This window comes from Sorex fumeus, unplaced genomic scaffold, assembly GCF_029834395.1.
Source record: "Sorex fumeus unplaced genomic scaffold, SorFum_2.1 ptg000125l, whole genome shotgun sequence".
NCBI classification, from domain to species: domain Eukaryota; kingdom Metazoa; phylum Chordata; class Mammalia; order Eulipotyphla; family Soricidae; genus Sorex; species Sorex fumeus.
In genome coordinates, this window is record NW_026606182.1 from 4,661,259 (window position 1) to 4,676,218 (window position 14,960).

The window sequence follows — 14,960 nt, forward strand, 5'->3', positions numbered from 1 at the left end:
CCCGGTTGGCTGCCTGGAACATGTGTACCTTATTCCTTGAACTATCTCTCAGGCTCTTGACTTTATAGTAACTTGCCAGATACTTTGTTTTTCCCTGTGTTATCAATTATTATGAATATATAATGTGTTATTTGGTGGTGGGTGGGCACACCCAGTGATGGTCAGTTTCTTAATAGTGCATGTTTATTAAATTTTATCAATGCTTTTGAGATGCCATGTATATTAGTTTCTTTCTCCTTTGTATGGTAAATGACTTACGAAAGTTGGCCTAAGCTTTTTTTTTTTTTTTGCTGTTTGAGTCTCACCTGAATGCAGATAACTACATTTTAAAGACATTGATGTTGATTTGCTCTGTGTTAAATACTTCTTAAAAATTTCATCTTTTGGGGGCTGGAGCCATAGTACAGCGGGTAGGGTGTTTGCTCTGCACGCAGCCAACCCAGGTTTGATTCCCAGCATCCTGTATGGTCCCCTGAGCACTGCCAAGAGTCATTCCTGAGTGCAGAGCTAGGAGTAACCCCTGTGCATCACCGGGTGTGACCCAAAAAGCCACAAAATTTTTTTTTTCATCCTTTATTGTATATGATTTTCTTGTACTGGTCACGTGTGGTCTTTGAAACTTTAGTTCAGTTTAGATGTGTTTGTGGTTGATTTATCTTTTCATTGAAAATACAGTAGGACTTGCCTGTAAAAGTTTAGATTTGGGGGGCTTACCTCGCATGTGGCCAACCCAGTTTGACCCCCAGCACACAAAATCCTCTGAATCCTGCCAGGAGTGATCCCTTGCATGCAGAGTTAAGGTTGTAAGGCCTGAGCGTCACCAGCTGTGGCCCCAAAACAAAGTAATTTTTTTAATTAAAAAATCAGTAATCCCTTTAATCATTTAGGGTTGCTTAAGCTTTCTGTATCTCCCTTTAAAGTTGTTTAGATGGAGGCTTTTAATTCCATAGGATAAATAGCTCCTGTGTGTCTGTTTCTAGTAACCAGTTACTAGCGATTTTGCAGGGCGAGGGGTGAGTGGAGCATTATGGATCTCAGGGCTTCACATTCTGAGGATGGTTCAATCCTGAGGCTGTTGGGGGTGGCACACCTAGCTGTGTTTAGGGGCTACTGCTGGCTCTGCTTAAGAGTGACCACCCGCAGTGCTCAGAGGATCATATGTAGTGCTGGGGATTAGTACCAGGCCTGGGTCACCCCAGATGGAGCAGGTGCAGTCTCCCCACCTACTCCAGATGTAATCCCGGTGACCAAGAGCTTCCACACGCAAGACCCAGGTATGCGGGTTCCAGGACTAAATCTCCAGGCTGTGTGCCAGCAGAGGACCTGGGCTGTCCCTCCCCTGGGCCCGCCCAGAAGACTGGCTGTCACACCCACATTTTGCCTCCAGGCACCATCTTAGTGCACCAACAGCCCTAGTCCAGACTCCCAGTTGAATCCCAGAATGGATTAGTGCCGGACAGAGATGTCTCCTGAACCCAGCTATTTACAATCTAATAATTTACATTTACAGTTGTGGCCACACAAGCTCTTGTGATATTCTAAATGAGCCATGCAAAATACATTATCTAGCATCTGCCAATGGCAGGTAGGCTTGAATGTTGGTGGGAAAATTCGAGCAAGATTAATGCCAAAATTAGATAGTGTTGGGGGAACTGTCTGACATAGATAGAGCCAGGGTGAGGCCTGCGATGTGTATGTGTGTGTTTGGAGGGACATTGTGGTGGAAAATGTGCACTGGTGGAGGGATGGGTGTCTTGGCATATATTGGGAATCTCTCTTTGGCATATATTGAGAATCTGTTCTTTCTTTCCTTCTTTCTTTTTTTGGGGGGGGGTTGTTATAACACTCAGACATGCTCAGGGTTTACTCCTGTCTCTGCGCACCTTGATATGCTGGGGATCCAACCTGGATCTTTTGTGTGCAAGTCAAGTGCCCTGCCTACTGGACTATCTTTGTGGCCCCTTTCATGAGTAAGACTTTAGGTTTTGAGATTCATATATTTACTGTTGCATGGTTTCCTTTGTGATTTGCATTTTAATCTGTTACCTAAATGTTTTACAAATTTTTTAATGGGTAGCAGTTTTTTCTAAATGTTGTGAGTACTAAAAATAGACTGATTCATGAAAAAAATTGGGGCAGTAGAGAACCACACCTGGCAATGCTCAGGGGTTACTCCTGACTTTGTAATCAGGAATTACTCGTGGGATGTCTGTACTCTCTTCCCTGCCCCTTATGAAATATTTTCTTATAAACTACAGGAGAAAGTAGAATGCTGAATTGCTTATTAAAGTGTGTATGATCTCAGTTTTGTGAATTCTTTGAGTGGAAGGTATTGATGAAGGAAGTACGTCAGCTACTCTATCATTGTATTACTGTATTGAGCATTTGTCTTTGAGTAGTGATGGCAGATAAATTTTACTTGAAACTTCATATTTCAAAACTATCTAAAAGGCATACTTGCTGTTCAATTTTGCTGTTTGCACTTGACTGGTACTTAGGGTACCATACAGTGTTGGGGTTCGATCCCAGGCTTCCTGTAAGTCCTGTGTTTAGCCTGTTGATGTATCTCTCTAGCCCACACATGTGCTTTTTTGTGATGGAGCTATCCATACAATTTTACAAAAAAGAAAGAAAACTCCATTTCTACAACCATGGCAGATTAATCAATCTGATTTAAATGTGATCAGTAGCTTAACTGCGTTGGACATTTGGTGTCAGTAGTTGTTGGGATTGTTTTGGCGGTTGGGAAGCACTGGCAGGGAGGAGCAGAAACACCATTTCGACACCAGGTAGAGTGCTAGAAAAAGAACTTGGGGGGAGGTTGGCTGAGAGAGTACTATAGGGGGTAGGGCACTTGACTTGCACACAGCCAACTTAGATCTGATCACTGCCATCCTATATGGTCCCCTGAATACCGCCAGGACTAAGCCCTGAGCACTGGGTGTTGCGCCGCCCTCCCCCCCCCAAACAAAAATATATAGAGTTTAACTTTGCATGTGGCCAACCCTGTTTCGATCCCTTGCTCCTCATGTGGTTTCCTGAGCCTCAGCCAGGAGTGATATCTGAGTACAGAGCCAGAAGTCAGCCTTGAACACTGCTGGGTGTGACAGACTAGACAGAATAAAAATGTAAGGGCACACAGAGGAAGAGTTGGACTGGGAGATTACAGTGATGGCGTATTGGGGCCAGAGAGAGAACACAGCAGGAGGGCATTTGCCTTGCCTACTGCTGACCAGGGTTCAGTCTCCCACGTCCCACGTGTTTCCTGGAGCACCATCAGGAGTACTTGAGTGCAGAGCTAGGAGTCCTGAGCAGCACTGGGTGTGGTGGAGTGTGCTGTGCCTCCCGCCCCCCAGTGACAGCAATATCTTCAATTCAGGTGCATTTCATTATTCAATCACTTAATCACTTAATCCCCGTTATTCATCGATTTACTCGAGCAGGTGCCAGTAACGTCTCCATTCATCCCGGTTGCGTGCTAGCGTAGCCCAATGGTATCTGTTCGTTCTAGGAACACGCAGAGCCTCAAACCGATCATTCAGGGTCTTGACGAAGAAGTCTGACCATCTTGTAGGTGGGCGTCCACGTGATCTTTTGATGTTCTGTGGAATCCAATCAGTAATGGCTCTAGTCCAGCGGTTGTCTGTAAACCTCATTATGTGTCCAGCCCATCTGATTTTTGATGTCTTGGCAAATGAGACAGTGTCCCTGATTCTTGAGCGTTGACGAAGATCAGAACTCCGGATTCTATCTCTCATTTGAGTGAATCGTGATATTCCAAGCATAGCTCTTTCGATTCCTCTTTGAGAGACCCGAATAGCATTCTCATCCTGTTTTCGTAGGGTCCAGGTGTCTGAGGCAAATGTTAATGCAGGAAGAACAGTGGAATCAAAGAGATGTGCTCGTAGCTGGAGGTTCTTTGTCTTTTTAGTTATTTCTTCAACGTTCTTGAAGGCATTATTTAATACCTACGAAATTTGTTGTTTTGGACCACACTGGGTGGTTCTTAGGTTACTCCTGGCTCTGTAGTACTCAGAGGTCACTACTGACCGTTGGTGGTAGTGAACTAACTCTTGGTGGTCAGGCAAATTTTCTGCCTGCTGTGCTATCTGGCCTCCCTACCTAGTAAAATTTCTTTTCAGTGTGAAAACTTGAACAATTGGAAGGAAACACCTTAATCTGTGCAGTATGCTCATACAATCTGTAGTCAGTCAAACCATTTTGTGCCTTCCAAAGGCATTCTTTCTTCGTGTCTTGAGGCAGTGTTGTTCCTGCAGCCCCGCACAGGTCAAGAGTTACCCAGGGCTCTGGAGTATGTGCTTGGTATGTGGGAGCCTTAGAACCTTGAGCACCGTAGTGGGAGCACTACCAAGTGTGTCCTCTAAAAGAAAATAAGGGAAAAAGAATGATCCTGCCCAAAGTGTTTAATATTGTCAAGGCTGAGAATCCCTGTATGAACCTAATTTGTGCTCTATTTATGCCAGGTTGGAATGAGTATGTTTCAGAAGTTGGGGAAGTGAGGGGTTTTTTTTGGGGGGTGGGGTGGGGTGGTGGTTGCTTTGGCTCTGCTCGGGGATCACTCCTGGCAAGATTTGGGGTTCCATGTGGAGTGCCAGGGATTGAATTCTGTTCAGCCATTTGCAAGACAAGTGCTCCACCCACTTTACCATCTATCGGGCTCACAGGCATGATTTTGTATCCCTTGTACCTAAATTTTAGTTTTTGGGAAATTAGTCTGTAGTTGTTATTTTGTTGTTGTTGTTTGTTTGTTTGCTTTTTTTGGGGGGGTGGTCACACCCAGTGGTGATGCTCTCAGGAATTACTCCTGGTGGTGCTTGGGGGACCATATGGGTTGCCGGGGCTTGAACTTGGGTCAGCCTCGTGCAGTGCCTTACCCGCTGTACTTTTGCTCCAGCCCAATATTTAGGCTTTTGTGGCATATGGGCAGCCCCAGCCTTCATCACATTTACACTAAATATTCTACTGAAATCTTGAATATTATAAAGTTTAATTTCATTCACTTCTTGTGATTTTCAATGCTCATGTGAACTTTTCTATTCTATTAAGAATTTTAGCCCAACAAATAGCTAATATATCGCATAGTTTGAAGTTTGGGCTTAACTTTATGCAAATCAGGAGTGAAATACAAAGTGATCTCTCGTTTTGATTTCTGTTAAAACTTCAACCTGTCTTTTCTCTTTTTAGATTTTGGCTCTCTGTTCGACTTGGAGCATGATTTACCAGATGAATTAATCAACTCTACAGACCTGGGCCTAACCAATGGTGGTGATATTAATCAGCTTCAGACAAGTCTTGGCATAGTGCAAGATGCAGCCTCTAAACATAAACAGCTGTCAGAATTGCTGCGGTCTGGTAGCTCCCCTAACCTCAACATGGGGGTTGGTGGCCCAGGCCAAGGGATGGCCAGCCAGGCCCAACAGAACAGTCCTGGATTAAGTCTGATCAATAGCATGGTCAAAAGCCCAATGACACAGGCAAGCTTGACTTCTCCCAACATCGGGATGGGCACTAGTGGACCCAACCAGGGTCCCGCACCTTCTGCAACAGGCATGATGAACAACCCAGTAAATCAGCCTGCCATGGGAATGAACACAGGGATGAATGCTGGCATGAATCCGGGGATGTTGGCTGCAGGCAACGGACAGGGGATGATGCCGAATCAAGTCATGAACGGTTCGATTGGAGCGGGCCGCGGGCGACCGAACATGCAGTATCCCAACCCAGGCATGGGAAATGCTGGCAGCTTAATGACCGAGCCACTGCAGCAAGGCTCCCCGCAGATGGGAGGACAGACGGGGCTGCGAGGCCCCCAGCCTCTGAAGGTAGGCACACCTGGAGGCGTCCTGGCGCGAGGGCTGGAGGTTTGGGCAGGTGTGGATGTGTTATTCTTCTTTCTGTTCATCAGCGGGGTGAGAGGCATCTCACCTTAGTGCTGGGAGGTTCGCCACTCCCAGCTGGAAGGGCCTCGCTCTGCCAGGCATGTGCTTCAAACCCTTTCACATAGTCCTACTCATTTATTCTTTATGTCTGTGTTTGTATTCTTACGCCATGTTCAGTCTTCGCATTCACCATATGTTGAACTCATGGCTGTACCTTGTAAAATGTCACAGGAATGTTCTCGCAATAGATTTGAGTGAAAAGCGAGTTTTACAACTAACCAGTATTTGTATACATTTGAAGTTTGTTCTAGATGATTCCAACTGTGTGGAATGCCCTCTTTTTGGTTTTGCACCACACTCCTGATACTCAGGGGTTACTCCTGGCCTTGTGCTTAAGAAATAGTCCTGGCGGTGCTCAGGGGATGCCCGAGATGGAATTTGGGTTGGCTGCCTGCAAGGCAGAGGCTTCCCCCCTGTACTATGGCTCCGGCCCCTGGAATGTCCTTTTTGGTTTGGGGGAATACAGTGCAGGGCTCATGGGTGGGCCCTTTGCCTTCCCCACATACTGCACATGCTCTGGGGTACCATCAGCCTTGAGTTGTAAATTTTTTTGTCTTGTTCTGGGGCCATGCCTGTTGATGCTCAGGAGTCACTCCTGGCTCTGCACTCAGGAGTAGTAACTCCTGGTGGTGCTTTGGGGACGCTTGGGATAAAACCCAGGTGGGCCGCATGCAAGACGAGCACCTTCCCCACTGTTCTCTCTCTCCCTCTCCCCCCGCCCTTCCCTCCTACCATAGTTCTTTTTATGGATGTCTTTAATTCAGATTTGTAAGATTATGACATCATTATAATGGTCTTTCAAATAATTGGTGTTTTTGGCTCTGCTGGGTGATGTTCAGGGTGACTTCTGGCTCTGCACTCAGACATTTTTCCGGGGGTGGGGCTCCGGGGAGCGGGACCAGGACTGGGAACGACACCATGTGGGGTGCCGGGAACCCTAGCCAGCTTGGCCTAGTGCAGGACAGGTACCCTACGAGCGTATTGTAACTTCAGCCCTGCTCACTAGTCTTGGTTGTTCTTGTCTTTTCTGTTGTTGTGTGGGGCCACACCTGGTAATGCTCGGGGCTTTACTCCCAGCTCTGTGCTCAGGGATCTTGAGGAACTGTTTGGGGTTTGGGGATCGAACCCAGGTCAGCTGCATACAAAGCAGATGTCCTACTTGCAAGCCCCTGAGCTTGAAGTTTCTAGGTAATCATGTATTGCTGCTGAAGGAGCAAACTCGGTTGGGGGCAGACAACACAGTGTCTGTGTGATCAAATATGGGAACCAGATTCCTCAGGGATATATTTAAATGAGGACTTATGTTTATTAAAGAGGCTTCAAGGCAGCTTACAAACCCTCACATTTTATGTATACAAATAATACGCTTTTAAAATATGTTGTCTAGGGACTGGAGCGATAGCACATTGGGGAGTGTGTGTGCCTTGCATGCAGCCAGCCCGGGTTCAATCCCTGTCATCCCATATGGTCCCCCAAGCACCTCCAGGAGTAATTCCTGAGTGCAGAGCCAGGAGTAACCCTGAGCATTGCTGAGTGTGAGCCAAAAAGCAAAAATATAAAATATGTTGTCTAGGGGCCAGAGAGAGAGAATGCAGCAGGTAAAGTGCGGGTCTTGCATATTGCTGACCCAGGTTTGATTCTCGGCACCCATTTATTTGGTCCCTGAGCTCTGTGAGGAGGAATTCCTGAGTGCAGAGCCAGAAGGTAACTAACGTCATTGGGTATGACCCAAAAACCAAAATAAATAATAGTATTTTCTGTTGGCCTTTTATAATCTGACAGATAGGTTCTGTGATAGAATGGCTTTTATATTAGAACTGTGCTGGACTTTGACGTTAATAGGAAACACAGTTCTGTGAAATACTGCTTCCCTGGTAGGACACATGATATCGGATCATAGTAGTATAAGCATTAAGACTCAAAACTCCAGGGTAGCAGCAGCACTGGCAATCATGTTTTATTTTTTTGTATTTCAAATTGTATTTACATTTTTTGCTTTATGGGCCACACCCAGCATACTCGGGGTTTCTCCTGTCTCTGCACTCAGGAATTACTCCTGTGGGGATCAAACCCGGGCAGCTGTGTGCAAGACAAACGCACTTCCTGCTGTAGTATCACTCCGGCCTCAACCATGTTTTAATTTTGTTTGGGGGCCACACCTGCTGATGCTTAAGGGTTACTCGTGGCTGGAGTAACGGGAGACCATATAGGATTTGAACCCAGGTTGGCTGCATATGCAAGGCAAGCACTTTCCCTGCTGTACTCTCTCTCTCTGGCCCTGGTAGCAATTTATTTTGGAAGGCATGGTGGGTAGGGCCACACCAGAACCTCTGGACCTCTCTGAGTAATATTGGGCCGAACAGTACAGATGGTCTTCTGCTCTGCCTGTGATGCCATTTTCCTTAGGCCTGACTGTGCTGAGGGCGAGTCGGGGTCTATAGACCCAGTGGAGCTGGGACTGAATGAAGCTTTACCTCCTAGAGCACCTACTTTGCGTGTGTGAAGCTCTAGGTTCTCTCCCTAGGCTCTGGGTGACCCCTGAGTACAGTATATAATAAGTAATAGCAAAAGGAAATGTGAACCCCCCTTTAAGCCCTTTTAATTATCCCTATAATCTTGAATTCACTCAGGAAACTTCAGTTAGTGGAGACTGAATCAACATTTTGATAATTCCCATTTAGGCTGGCACACTCCTTGCATACATTGAAGCCAAAGAAAACTTGAATTTTATTCACTGTCATTAGAGCACTCAGCAAGATCCTTGACTCCTGGTCTCTTATCTCATCTGGAGAATGCATTCTTTATTCTTTAGCTTTTGCTAAAAAGTTTACAAGAGAACTATTTTAACTGATAAAGATAATGATACTCATAAATTTGTGTAGTGTAAGTGCTTTGTATTATTTAAAGAGCTGAATTTGGCTTTTGGGCTTTTTGGTTTTTGTTTTGGGGATACACCAGCATTGCTTGGGGGTTTCTCCTTGTAGTGCTTGGGTTCCATGCAGTGCCTGGAATCAGACCCATGCCTCCGGAATGCAGAGCATATGCTCAGCCCTTGCAAGCAATTTCCTTGGCCCAAAAATCTTGAGTTTTATTCAGTGTCTAAAGTTTTCCTGGGTCTCTGAGTTGTGTTGCCAATCAGGTTTAAGGTTATAGAGCTACAAAGATAAATAAAATCATTTCCTTCTTATGTATCACCTGGCCATAGAAAAGTCATACATTTTAGCAGATTATTTAGTCATTTATATTATAGAGACATGAGCATTGCGTTTAAGCATTTATGTTTAGAACAAAGAAAACTACTTCAGTTTTATTCGTTTTTTTTTTTTTACAACACTAATGATATTTAGAACCTTATGGCAGGACGGCAGTCAAATCCTTCATAGAACTCTCAGTTTCTGAAAGGTTTCCCTTTTTTTGGGGGGGTCACACCCAGCTTTGCACAGGGGTTACTCCTGGCTCATGCACTCAGGAATTACTCCTTGCGGTGCTCGGGGGACCATATGGGATGCTGGGAATCGAACCCTGCCCGCTGTGCTATCGCTCCAGCCCCCTGAAAGGTTTCTTAATGATAAAATTTGTATCCACTTCTTACTTTAGCTGTACATACTAACTACTGCTATTTACTCAGTAGTTGTACTAGTACTAAGCAACAAAAAATGAAACTTGGACTGCCTCATTGTGAATGTTTATGATTTTGATTTTCTTTACCAATTGGTCGAAATGGAAAGGAGTATGTGCCATTCACTCCTTTCCATTTGCAGTAGGTTTTTAAAGATATATTGTTGCGGCCGGAGTGATAGTACAGCAGGTAGAGCATGTTGCTTTGCATGCAGCTGACCCAGGTTCGATTCCCCAGTATCCCATATGGTCCTCCGAGCACCGCCAGGAGTAATTCCTAAGTGCAAAGCCAGGAGTAACCCCTGAGCATCGCTGGGTGTGACTCAAAAAGCAAAAAAGAATATGTTGTCTCCAAATATGAAAATTAGTGGGAATACGAGATAATTAAGGTGCCAGTGAGATTTCCTCGGGCGTCAGGAAGATCATAAGGGCTCTGATAGGCTTTATACATTTAGATGTCTGTGAATAGAAATAAATTAGTATAGAGGCAAGAAAACTGGTTGGGCACGGTTTATGTAAGCTATAATGAAGCTAAAGATTCATCTTTATTGGATATATTGGAAGGAGGGAGATGGTTAATGACATGATTTTTTATCTGTAGGGTCTTACTATTTTTGAGTAGCACACCTGATGTGTATTTCTAGAAGGTAATGGTTGTTAGGATTTTATGTGAAATAGAATTATTGTCAGTAAAACATTTGACTTTTCAGTAATTAATACTGTTCTTTCAGTTAATCTATATACAGTATGATGGTTCAGATGGACTTAAACAAATACTGAAACACTCTTACTTTTTTTGTTTGTTTGGGTTACACCCAGCAATGCTTAGGGGTTCCTCCTGGCTCTGCACTCAGCAATTAGTCCTGGTGTTGATTGGGGGATCAAGTGGTATGCCGGGGATCAAACCCGGATCAGTCGCATCCATGGCAAATGCATATCTGCTGTCTTATCACTCTGTTCCCAACACTCTACTTTTTAAAATACATAGGAGTCACAAAGAATTACATTAGAATCCTAACAAATAATTGAAAACCAAGCAGTTAGGCTTGCTGTAACAACGAGTGGTTTGGATGCTATTATTTGCTTATTGTAAATGATTTCTATTCAAATAGTTTAAAGATCACCGTGCCACCGTGTTGTTTTTTTTTTCTTTTTTTCTTTTTGAGTCACACCCAGCGATGCACAGGGGTTACTCCTGTTCTGCATTCAGGTGTTAGTCCTGGCGGTGCTCAAGGGACCATATGGGATGCTGGGAATCGAACCCGGGTCGACTGCATGCAAGGCAGACACCCTACCCGCTGTGCTATCTCTCCAGCCCCGCCACCATATTCTTAAATTAGAAAGGATATAGCCTCAAATCACTATATATATATTTTTTTTTTTGCCTTCCATATAAACAAAATACTGGAATATACATCCAAATACACTGGAATAGGAGGTTTTGTAATATATTAAGGGATTTAGATGACTTGCAGTTAAATTCAACTATGACTTTTGCAGTCATAGTTTATTAAAATGCACATGGGGCAGTTAAAACGTGGAGTTAAATAGCAGCTCTTAAGATGTTTTTCTAAAGAGCATTAGCCTCGGATATGTACAAAGATAGCATTGCAGGAGAAAAACTGGGGACATTTGTGGTGGGAAGTGTGCGCTAGTGGAGGGATGGGTGTTGGAATATTGTATGACTGAAACCCGACCAGGAACAGCTTTTTAATGGTGATTCAATTTAAAAAAGAGATTGATACTTAGAGAAAACAAATAGAAAACAGCAGGGAGTAAAAAATACATATAGCATTATGAATTTATTGTGCCTAAGACCCCATAAATAAAAAATCATGAAAGTATATTTTCACAAACATACTTTTCTTTCACTCTCTTTGTATGGGCGTAGTCTTTCCTTGAAGCTTTTCTTTGTAAATTAGAAACTGGGAAAGTAAAAATGATAGAAATGTTCTGTTAAGTTAATGGGAATAACCTTTAGTTTTTCCTGTTTCTTCTAGATGGGAATGATGAACAACCCGAATCCTTACGGTTCACCATACACTCAGAATTCCGGACAGCAGATTGGAGCCAGTGGCCTTGGTCTCCAGATTCAGACAAAGCCTGTACTACCAAATAGCTTGTCTCCGTTTGCAATGGACAAAAAAGCAGTTCCCGGTGGAGGAATGCCCAACATGGTGGGTAGCGATCTATGAATTTGTCATCACAGTGACTTAACGAAAGAATGATGTTTCTAAATACTAGGATGTAATGAGTGGCTTTTGAGAGTCAGCAGGCCTGCCTTCGATTTCACTGATATTTTATTATTCGTGATACTGATTAGTAAGGATGCTGGTGTAAATCCTAGCAAATGGGGCTACTATAATGAAAATTTTCAGAGCATGTATTATTTTGGCAGCTTCAATTTGTGAACTTTTCTATAGGATCAGAAAGTGGGACTTTCCTCCCTGAGAACAACTCTGGGAAAGTTCGAACTTTAAATGGCCATATCTACTGATTTGTATTTGTACTTTCACACAAGAGTCTTTTTTAGGGTCACATGTAGTGTTAAACAGTGACTTACAAGTATGTCAGGCAGTCCACATTCATCATTGGAAAAAAACTAATTTCCGTAGAATTTTCTCTCTTAGATGTGGCAGTATATTACTTGTTTCATGTATTCATTAGTTGCCTGTATTTCAGAAACACTGCTATGTACTGGAGATAAAAAAGATAAAACATGGCATCTCAGACATTTTAACTAATAATTATTCATCCGCTTAAAAGATGCCTGCTGACTGTCCTAAGAAGCTACTCATTACTTTTAAAAATCTAGCAGTATATGTATATTTTTTTTTAATTTAAATTTTTATTTTTTTTAAGGCATCGTGATTTACAGTTATTCATGATTGAGTTTCAGGTATACAATGTTCCAACACCAATTCCATCACCAGTGTCAGCTTCCCTCCACCAGTGTCCCTAGTTTTCTTTCCACCCCACCCGCCCTCTTACAAGAGAGACACTTTTTTAAAAAAGGCACTGTGATTTACAGTACTGTTACCAATCGGGTTTCATGCCTGACACATTCTAGCTTCACACCCTCCCCCAGTGTGACCACGTCCTTCCTCCTTTGTCTCAGTGTCCCCCTTCTAACAAGAGCGTATTCTTCACTACAGACCCCTTGCCTTTCCACTCGCAGTGTAATTTACCCAGCCTTTTTCTTTTGCTCTGTGTACATATTTCAGTTTATCATGTGATAATATAGTCATTTGTTTTCTTACTAAATTGAGATGCTTTGGATGGGAGTCATCAGTGGTTTATCTTGCAGTTCCCTTGACCAAAAGGTTGAGTTGGGCACATAGTACCTCGTCCATTAAGTCGTTGAACGGAGATGCCCAAGCTCAGAGTCATCAAAAGGGCAGCGCTCTCAGTATCCAAGCTCAGTCTCTTGGTCGTTTATCCCTCAGGGCCAGCAGCAGGCCCCGCAGGTGCAGCAGCCGGGCCTTGTGGCTCCAGTCGCCCAAGGGATGGGCTCAGGAGCACACACCGCTGACCCTGAGAAGCGGAAGCTCATCCAGCAGCAGCTCGTCCTCCTCTTGCACGCTCACAAGTGTCAGCGTCGAGAACAGGCTAACGGGGAGGTGAGGCAGTGCAACCTCCCGCACTGCCGCACCATGAAGAATGTCCTGAACCATATGACGCACTGCCAGTCCGGCAAGTCCTGCCAAGGTGAGTTTGTGTGCCCAGCCGTTACCATTTGGATGATCAGAGCAGAGTCCAGTAGAATCCTTGACTGAAAAGTCTCGGTCTGTACTAGGATTTGAGAAAGTTCAGTTTCACTTTGCGTATAAAGAGACAATGAGTACGGGAGGAAATTTTGTTGATAAGCTGATGGGTCTTACTTTTCATCAGAAGTTTCTGGGGGTGGGGGGCGAGGTCACCCAGGGGCCCCGCTGTCCAGCTTCCATGCCCTGCCAGCAGGTCACTGTGTGGGCCTGAGCGAGCTGTGCTGCTTGGACCTCATGGCGCAGGGCATCTCCAGGGCTATACCCAGCACTGCTTGGTGGGGCCCTTTGGTGCTGGGCATTGAGCCCAAGTTCAGTATGTGCTAAGCACGCTCCCTGGCTACTGCAGTATCTCTTGGCCTAAAATTTCCCCTTTCCTTTACTTCTTGGATTGAACCCAGGGTCCCTCATAGTTAGAACAGCTACTCTGTAAGTGAAATTATTCCTGGACCCTGGGCCTACCTCCCCAACCCCCCACCCACAGTGGGTACACACAAACACACTCATGCTCACACACATGGTGGGGGGGTTGCTGCTGCTTTGAGGACATGGCTGGTGGTACTCAGGCTTACTCCTGACTCTTGGCTCAAGGGGCCATATGGAGGCTGGGGGTTGAGCTAGCAAGTGGCCAACCCGCTTTTCTATTTCTTCTGCTCCCCCTTCACTCCCTCCCTTTGGCTACACCCAGTGATGCCCAGGAACTACTTATTGGCTCTTCACTCCTGGCAGTGCATGGAGAAGCATATGGGAAGCTGGGAATCGAACCCAGGTTGGACGCGTGCTGGGCTCCTGCCCTGTCTGCTGTGGATTGCTCTCACCCGCCCTCTCTGCCTTTTAACTCGAGCTGCACCACAGTATTTGTTCCTAAATTAAATGCCCTGACTTTTTTTCTTACTTGCTATCATAATAGTTTCATTGGTTTGTTTTGTGGGCCAGAGGAGTAGTATAGACGTTAAGTCCCGATGCAGCCAGCTTTATTTGACCGCTGGCTCCACATACAGTGCCCCGAGAAAACCCTGAACAAAGTTGGGTATGGTCCTAAAACAAATCGGAAAATGGGGATTTTTTTTTTTTTTTTTTGCTTTTGAGCGGTGCCCAGCAATGACCAGGATTTGTGCTTGTGGGTCACATCCAGGGGTGCTGGGGGACTGAGGTACAAAGGATCAAATCATGATTGACTGCATGCAAGGCAGACACTTTGACTGCACTATTACCTCTCTTGTCCCTTCAAAATATTTTATGATTTCTTCCCCACGTCATCATACTGAAAATGGACGTTATCACTGAGTTATGCGTTTCAAAATGTGCAACTTCAGGTTTGTCAAGTCTCGTTGTTTGATGAGTGTTAGAGGGGCCTGGGGAACTTTTTGCTGTGTTTATGAAGAAATACTACAGTTTTTTCTTTTCTTCAGCTCTGATTGCAGCATCTTGACAGTTAGTGCAAAGTTTTCATGCTTCTTGAATGTATAATACAAATTTCAGCACATTCTAACACTGAAATGTGGGGATTGACCTTGTCTGCAGCAAGCATGGCCGTATTAGCTCTCCACCCCCCTCCCATATCTTTCTTCATTAAGTTGATAAACTTTTCTTTTCCACTCTTTTGCACATAGCCCCC

General features: G+C 44.5%; 1 protein-coding gene across 1 annotated transcript in view; it reads left to right on the plus strand.

Moving 5' to 3' along the window:
- Positions 1–14,960, plus strand: part of EP300 (E1A binding protein p300) — a 68,895-nt gene that overhangs the window by 13,688 nt on the left and 40,247 nt on the right. Inside the window, exons 2-4 of the mRNA XM_056137544.1 lie at positions 5,206–5,843; positions 11,579–11,755; positions 13,025–13,286. Coding sequence (XP_055993519.1) covers positions 5,206–5,843; positions 11,579–11,755; positions 13,025–13,286 — 1,077 coding nt within the window. The remainder of the gene's footprint in view (positions 1–5,205; positions 5,844–11,578; positions 11,756–13,024; positions 13,287–14,960) is intronic.